Here is a 7654-nt window from a genome sequence, read left to right on the forward strand (position 1 = left end):
CTCCTGGACTTTCCTGCTCAGTCTGTCTTCAAACTGTGATCCTCAGCTCTCAGCCTTCTGAACAGCTAGGATGACAGGCGTGAGTCCCCAGCACTCAGCTCGAGGACCACTTCTTTGATGGAGTACACCTGAGAGACACATTGCCCAGCTGAACCCCTCCTATGTACCCGGACTTTGACCTTGCATATGTCCTCTTGAGTCATCCTATAACCACCTGATCTTCAGTTACGTTCCCATGTTGCCATCTCTGAGAAGCTGAAGGCTTGCCAGGGCACTCTGCCAGTCCATGTGGCACCCCTACAAATCTGATAGCAGAGAGGCAATGCCCTGAGCTCCTGCCCTTCCTGCCCATAGAGTCCATCAGCAGCTACGAGGCCCAAATCACAGCCTTGAAGCAGGAACGGCAGCAGCAGCAACAGAACTGTGAGGAGAAGGAGCGGGAGCTGGGCCACCTCAAGCAGCTGCTCGCCCGCGCCCACCCCCTGGACTCCTTGGAGAAGCAGATGGAAAAGGTAGGATGGCCTGGCCTAACAGCATTTGGAGCGCTTGTGAGAAATGGCAGCGTCCTGTCATCCGTCACTGCATGATTCCAGGTAGAGCATAGCGCTACTGTGTAATCAGGGACTTGGGAAGGATTTGGTTTGTTCTTTGCTAGTGAGTTGATCAAGTGTATCCCTCCCAAAAAGCCAGAAGTGGAGCTGTGGCTCCAGTGGTAGAGTGCTAGTCTTAAGAGAAAAAAAAAAAACTCAGAGACAGTGCCCAGGTTCTGAGTTCAAGCCCTAGTACATAACAGGGGACCTGGAAAGAAAAGGCTTCCTGTCCACAGTCCTGCCCTCCGCTGCTGCTACTGCGTCCAGGGTTCCTTCACGACCCTGGCACTGGATGGCTTGGCCCAGACGCAGCCCCTCTGGGGCCAGAAGGAGCAGTAGTAAGGCCGATTCTGGAGCTCCCCCTACATTGAGCCGCCATGTGCCCATGGCATGGGCCAGGACTTTAGGTGGAACCAGCCCTCTCTATAGACTTGGAGGCTAAAGGAGCTTGTGCGGGAGTCTGAGTGACTCAAGAGGTGGAAGCAGCGTGGGGCGGTGGCCGGTAGACGATGACTAGCAGCTTCCTGCCTCTGGGCCTGGGTGGGAAGCAGGCGCTCCTCACCGCCCAGCCCTGGGATGGGTGAGGCAGTTGTGGGTTTGGTTTGGCGTTGATTCTGTGAGGTAGAGGAGCCAAGCAGAGATGGCCAGAGACTGTTGACTCTGCAAGTTCAGCAGGATCCCAGAGACAGAGAGGAAATGGTCAGCCTTCTACTTAGGACTTGAGGGAGGGAGGATGTGTCAGGTAAGATGAGGGTTGATGGCAGGTGATTAAACACTCAATTTAGCACACACACACACACACACACACGTGCACACGCAAGTTGGATGTTAGTGAAGAAAGCTATGGTTTGTAAGAGGGCAAGGAGACAGGATGCTTTCCTGACTTAGGCCCTGGAACAAGGCCCACCAGCCCTCAGACCCCCGTGTTCTTCCAACTGCATTGGATCAGACAAAAAGATCAGGAAGATTCCAGGAGCTGTGGGGCTGAAGGAAAGCCTGGAGCAGACCTGAGGGTCCAGCTCGTTGCCCTCCCCATCCCCTGCAGGCCCACGAGGACTCAGAGAAGCTGCGGGAGATTGTGCTGCCCATGGAGCAGGAGATCCAGGAGCTGAAGGCGAAGCTGCTGAAGGCTGAGGAGCTGATCCAGGAGATCCAGGTGAGGGGAGCCCGGGGGTGCCCAGGGGAGGAGGGCACCCCCAGGACGCAGCCCTCAGCTTCTTCCCCGCATCGTTCCCTAGAGACGACCCCGGCTGCCCCCTGCTCTACATAGCTCTGCAGAGACACTGCCGCTGTCCCGAAACCCATCTCCCCCACTGGAGCCCCTGGAAGAGCTGAGCGGAGATGGGGGGCCCGCGGCTGAGGCCTTCGCCCACAACTGTGATGACAGCGCGTCCATCACCTCCTTCTCGCTGGGAGGGGCCGGCAGCAGCGCCTCCCTGCCCCGTGGACGCCAGGGCCTGAGCCCAGAGCAGGAAGAGACGGCCTCTCTGGTATCCACTGGCACCCTGGTCCCTGAGGGCATCTACCTGCCCCCTCCTGGGTACCAGTTGGTGCCAGACACTCAGTGGGAGCAGCTACAGGTGGAGGTACGTGGACTGGGCAAGCAGCTTGTGGGCATCTAGCTTCGATGAGTCCAGAGCCCATGCTAGAGCAAGAGTTGGGGTGCCACAGGACAGGAGAGCAATACCTCTCAGGGAACCGAGCCAGGCACAGACACAGACTTGAGAGGCATTATCATGGAGTGAGATGCCCACAACAAAACTAGAGCAGCAAGCGGCACAGGGCATGCCTAATGCGTGTGCGGCCCCAGACTCGGCCTCAGTTCCACCACAAAGAAATTGGAGGAGGTGTGAGAAACTGGCAAAATGGGAGACTCACAAGGACTGGAGCTGAGGTCTGGATGGTGGGGGAAGAGGCTGTTGGGAGGGGCAGTACTAGGGTTTAAAACTCGGGGCCTCCTGCTCACTAGGCAGAGGGCTCTTGTCATTTGAGCCACAGCTCCAATTTGGGCTTTTAGCTGGTTAATTGGAGATAAAAGTCTCAGGTACTTTTTTGCCCGTGCTGGCTTCAAAGCGCAATCCTCGGATTTCAACCTCCTGAGTTGCTGGGATTACAGGCATGAGCCACCAGCATCTGGCTCAAGTGGTAGAGTTTTGATAGACATCCAAGGTTCTGGTTCATTTCCCAGTATTACCGAGAGAGAGAGAATGTGTCAGACAGACAGACAAGAATTAAGAAAGGTAGAGATGAGACCAGGAGATGGTAAAGAGACGGTAGCAGAGACCAGAAGGGCTGTGGACTTGGCACCCACTTTGGAGGGATCCTGGGCGGGCAGGGCCTGCTGAGTGCTCGTTGTGGTAATGAAGGTCAGGTTGACACACTCCTGGCAAACAGCGTGTGCCTCATGGCTCGGCTACCCTTTGGAGGGGAAACCTGGAGACTGAGGCATGCGTCTGTGGCAGGGGCGGCAGCTGCAGAAGGACCTGGAAACTGTCAGCCGGCAGCGGGATGAGCTGCAAGAGGGCCTGAGGCGGAGTACCGAGGACTGTGCCAAACAGGTGGGTCCCAGCTCTGCGCCCGCCCCTGCCTGGCCTCCGGCCGCCCGCTGCGCCCTCCGAGTTCCCTGATCTCTCTCTGCCTCTTTCCATCCCCAGATGCAGGTCCTCCTGGCCCAGGTCCAGAACTCAGAGCAGCTGCTCCGGACCCTGCAGGGCACCGTGAGCCAGGCCCAGGAGCGCGTGCAGCTGCAGATGGTGAGTGCCTGGCAGGGCGGGAGGGTGGGCAGCACTGGGGAGGGTCTGGGGAGGCCTGGGCCCTCCTCCCTGCAGCTCTGGTCTTTCTCTGGAAATAGTGCCTGGTAGGTAAAGGGTTTGGGGATCATCTAGCAGTAGAGTTCTCATTTTCCTTGAGCTTAACCTTGAGCTTGTCAGGCAGGTGCTCTTACCACGGAGCCACACTGCCAGCCCTTTTTACCTTATTTTTTCAGGTAGGGTCTTGCACTTTGTTCGTAGGGCCTGCGTCAGACTATATAGTCCTCCTACCTACTGTCTCCCTGTCGCTGGTATCACAGGTACCTACCACCATACCGAGCTTGTTGGTTGAGAAGGGTGTCTCCATAATGTTTTCCTCGGATGAGGCTCAATACCTGGCCCCCAGTCTCTGCCTTCCAAGTAGCTGAGATTGCAGTCATGAGGCACCACACCTGTCTGAGCGGTGTGTTCTTGAATCAACTCCACGCTTCACTAGCTGGAAAACCGAAATAATGGACCTTAGTTTGCAGATACTTGCCAAGGCCAGAGGGGAGGGCTCAGTGAGTAAACAGGGGTCAGATGTGAGGCTGGGGGTGCAGACGAAGGACGTGTGGGAAGGGGGTCCCATCCCATAATGACACTGTTCCCGCCCTGAGGTGTGGGCTCCAAGAAGCCGGCTGTTCTGATTTTGCAAAGAAAAATAGGAATCCGGATTGTGGACATATTGTGTCTTTATGTATTTGTTTTTGTCTGTCAGTCCTGGGGTTTGATTTCAGCACCTGGATGGCGTCCCTGAGCTTTTTTTTTTTTTTTTTTTTGCTCAAGGCTAGCACTCTACCGCTTGAGCCACAGCTCTACTTCCATCCTTTTAGTGGTTAATTTGAAGATAAGAGTGTCATGAATTTTACTGCCCGAGCTGGCTTTGAACAGTGAAGTGATCCTCAGATCTCAGCTTCCTGAGTAGCTAGGATTATAGACATGAATTTCAGGTGCCTATACGTGTGCGTGCGTGCATGTGTGGGGTGTGTGTGTGTGTGTGTGTATGTGTGTGTGTAATATATTGAAGAAAACTTTTCAGTATTGGGGTCTCATGATTGCTCAGGCTTGCTTCTTCATAGCTGGTGTTCTACTATGTGGGTTACATCTCTGGTTCTGCTTTTGGCTGTTTTTTTTTTTTTGGTGTTGTTGTTGTTGGTTGTGGGGCTTGAACTCTAGACCTGGGCGCCATCTCTGAGCTCTTCAGCTCAAGGCGAGCATTTGAGTCACAGCCTCACTTCTCGTTTTCTGGTGGTTTATTGGAGATGAGTCTCATAGACTTTCCTGCCCAGGCTGGCTCTGAACCGCGATCCTCATATCTCAGCCTCCTGAGTAGCTGGCACCAGCTACTCGGCACCGTGCTTGCTGGTTACTTTGAAGTGGAATGTAGTGAGCTTTCCTGCCCAGGCTGATTTCAAACTGTGATCTTCCAGATCTTGGCTTCCTGAATAGCTAGGATTACAGTTGTGAGCCATGTCCACTCAGCTTGCCTCCCAATTTAAAGTTCACAATTACTTTAATTTTTTTTTTGTCGGTTATGGGGCTTGAACTCTGGGCTTAGGTGCTGTCCCTATGCTCTTCAGCTCAAGGTGAGCACTCTACTGCTTGAGCCACAGCACCACTTCCAAGTTCACAATTACTTTAAACCTTAAACAAAACACGTTGCCAAGCATGGTGGTGCATGCCTGTAATCCCAGCATTTATGTGGTTGTGGTGTGAGAATTGTGAGTTAAAGGCCAGTCTTTTTTTTTTTTTGGGTCCAGTCATGGGGCCTGAACTCTGGGCCTGGGTGCTGTCCCTCAGCTCTTCAGCTCAAGGCTAGCGCTCTACCACTTGAGCCACAGTGCCACTTCCGGCTTTTTTCTTTTTGCTTATGTGGTGCTGAGGAATCGAACCCAGGGCCTCAGGCATGCCAGGCAAGCGCTCTACCACTGAGCCACCTTCCCAGCCCCATGGCCAGTCTTTTTTTTGGTCGGTTGTGGGGCTTGAACTCTGGGCCTGGACGCTGTCCCTCAGCTCTTCAGCTCAAGGTGAGCGCTTTACCATTTGGGCCATAGTGCCACTTCTGGTTTTCTGGTGGTTTATTGGAGATAAGAGTCTCAAGGACTTTCCTGCCTGAGCTGTCTTTGAACGGTGATTCTCAGATCTCAGCCTCCTGAGTAGCTAGGATTACAGGTGTGAGCCACCAGTGCCCATCTCCAGGCCAGTCTTGACTATATAGTGAGATCCTGTCTTAAAAATAAGACCTGTAAGCCAGTACCAGTGGCTCATGCCTGTAATCCTAGCTATTCAGGAGGCTAAAATCTGAGGATTGGGGTTTGAAGTCAGCCTGGGCAGAAAAGTCCATGAGATGCTTAACTCCAATTAACCACCAGAAAAGCGAGAAGTTGGGGCTGTGACTCTGGTGATAGAGTGCTAGCCTGGAACAAAAAAGCTAAATAGCAGCATGAGGCCCTAAATACCGAGTAACAATATCAAGCACCAATACTGGCACGAAAAATTAAAAACATGCAGGCACAGACGAGATGCTCCCACTGGCTGCAGCACGGGAAGAGCTTGGGACCAGAGACAGTAAAGTGGGCCCACAAGCGGGGGCTGGCATCTGGCCGCGGTGCAGGGGTGGGCCTTGGCGACTGTTTCTCAAGGTCTTGCTTCACTCTCCGTCCCCAGGCAGAGCTGGCCACCTCCCACAAGTGCCTGCGCCACGAGGTGAAGCGGCTCAATGAGGAAAACCAAGGGCTCCGGGCTGAGCAGCTGCCATCCACAGCCCACCCGGACCTAGCGCAGCGCCAGGGCGAGGAGGAGGCACTGCCCAGCTCCGTGCAGGTAAGTGTGATGTGGCCATCAAGAGCCAGCGGCCACCCCATCCTTCCTTCCTCTCCCGGAAGAATAGAGGCAAGGCCTGTGACCAAAGGCCCAAAGCCGGCTGTAGTACTGTCCACCTTGGCCAACACAGTTGACTCCCCTACAACTCAGCTTCTTCATGTGAACAAGGGAATGGAGCTGTTTTCCGGTGTTAGCATGAAATGAGAGCTAACAGAGTGCTTGATGCGAACGAGGCAGCTATTTGGGTTGCTTTCTTTTTTGCATTGCTGGGGTGGAGCCTCAGGCCTCGACCGTGCAAGACAAGTGTTCTGCTGCGGAGCCTCAGCCCAGCCCTTGTATCTCCTTGGTTTGTTTTCTTTGGAAACAGGGTCTCCCTGTGTAGTCTACACAGGCTTCAAACTCACCGTCCAACTGCCTTTGCCCCCCCAAGTACTGTCACTACAAGCATGTGCCACCGCGGCTGGTACTGTTTGCTAGCTTGAAAAAAAACTTCAGGGGCTGGGAAGGTGGCTCAGTGGTAGAGCGCTTGCCTTGCATGCCTGAGGCCCTGGGTTCAATTCCTCAGCACCATGTAAGCAAAAAGAAAAAAGCCGGAAGTGGCACTGTGGCTCAAGTGGTAGAGCGCTATTCTTGAGCTGAATCGCTGAGGGACAGCACCCAGGCCCAGAGTTCAGGCCCCACGATCGGACCCCCCAAAAAAAAATTTCACTTGGGCGCTGGTGGCTCATGCCTGTAATCCTAGCTACTCAGGAGGCTGAGATCTGAGGATCACTGTTCAAAGACAGCCCAGGCAGAAAAGTCCTTGAGACTCTTATCTCCAATAAACCACCCAAAAACTGGAAGTGGCACTGTGGCTCAGGAACAGCACCCAGGCTCAGAGTTCAAGCCCCACGACCAATTAAAAAACAACAACAACAAAAAAAAAACTCCTTCCTTCTCTTCCTTCCTCTCCTTAATACTAAGGATTGAACTCAAGGCCTTGCACTTACTTGGTCGGCAAGTGCTCTACCACTTGAGCCATGCCTCCAGTTCTTTTAGTTTGTTTTGCAAGTATGATCTCAAGCTAACATTGCCTAGGTTGGCCTTCAATTGTGATCTTTCTGCTTCTCCCTCCCACCATGTCTGGCACTGTTTGATTTTTGGTTTTGCTTGTCTTTTTGTTTCTGGTAGTATGATTTGAACTCAGGGCCTTGAGCTCAAACTTGTCAGGCAGGTGCTCTTCCACTTGAGCCACCTCTCAGCCCTGTTTGAATTCATCATCTTTGAGTCCTCATATCATGATCTATGCATAGCATTTGATGGTTTAATTTATTAATAACACAGTTTAATGGCAACTTCATTTATGAAACATAAAGATCCGCCGGGCGCTGGTGGCTCACGCCTGTAATCCTAGCTACTCAGGAGGCTGAGATCTGAGGATCTCGGTTCAAAGCCAGCCCGGGCAGGAGAGAC

At 53.4% G+C, this 7654-nt stretch overlaps 1 protein-coding gene across 3 annotated transcripts in view; it reads left to right on the forward strand.

Moving 5' to 3' along the window:
• Window positions 1-7654, forward strand: part of Rabep2 (rabaptin, RAB GTPase binding effector protein 2) — a 24171-nt gene that overhangs the window by 13475 nt on the left and 3042 nt on the right. For all 3 annotated transcript variants that reach the window (XM_013011727.1, XM_013011728.1, XM_013011725.1), the window contains exons 3-8: window positions 355-512; window positions 1636-1746; window positions 1829-2176; window positions 3053-3148; window positions 3245-3343; window positions 6047-6202. In XM_013011727.1, coding sequence (XP_012867181.1) covers window positions 355-512; window positions 1636-1746; window positions 1829-2176; window positions 3053-3148; window positions 3245-3343; window positions 6047-6202 — 968 coding nt within the window. The remainder of the gene's footprint in view (window positions 1-354; window positions 513-1635; window positions 1747-1828; window positions 2177-3052; window positions 3149-3244; window positions 3344-6046; window positions 6203-7654) is intronic.

The sequence above is a fragment of the Dipodomys ordii genome, unplaced genomic scaffold (genome assembly GCF_000151885.1).
Source record: "Dipodomys ordii isolate 6190 unplaced genomic scaffold, Dord_2.0 Scaffold14, whole genome shotgun sequence".
Classification (NCBI taxonomy): domain Eukaryota; kingdom Metazoa; phylum Chordata; class Mammalia; order Rodentia; family Heteromyidae; genus Dipodomys; species Dipodomys ordii.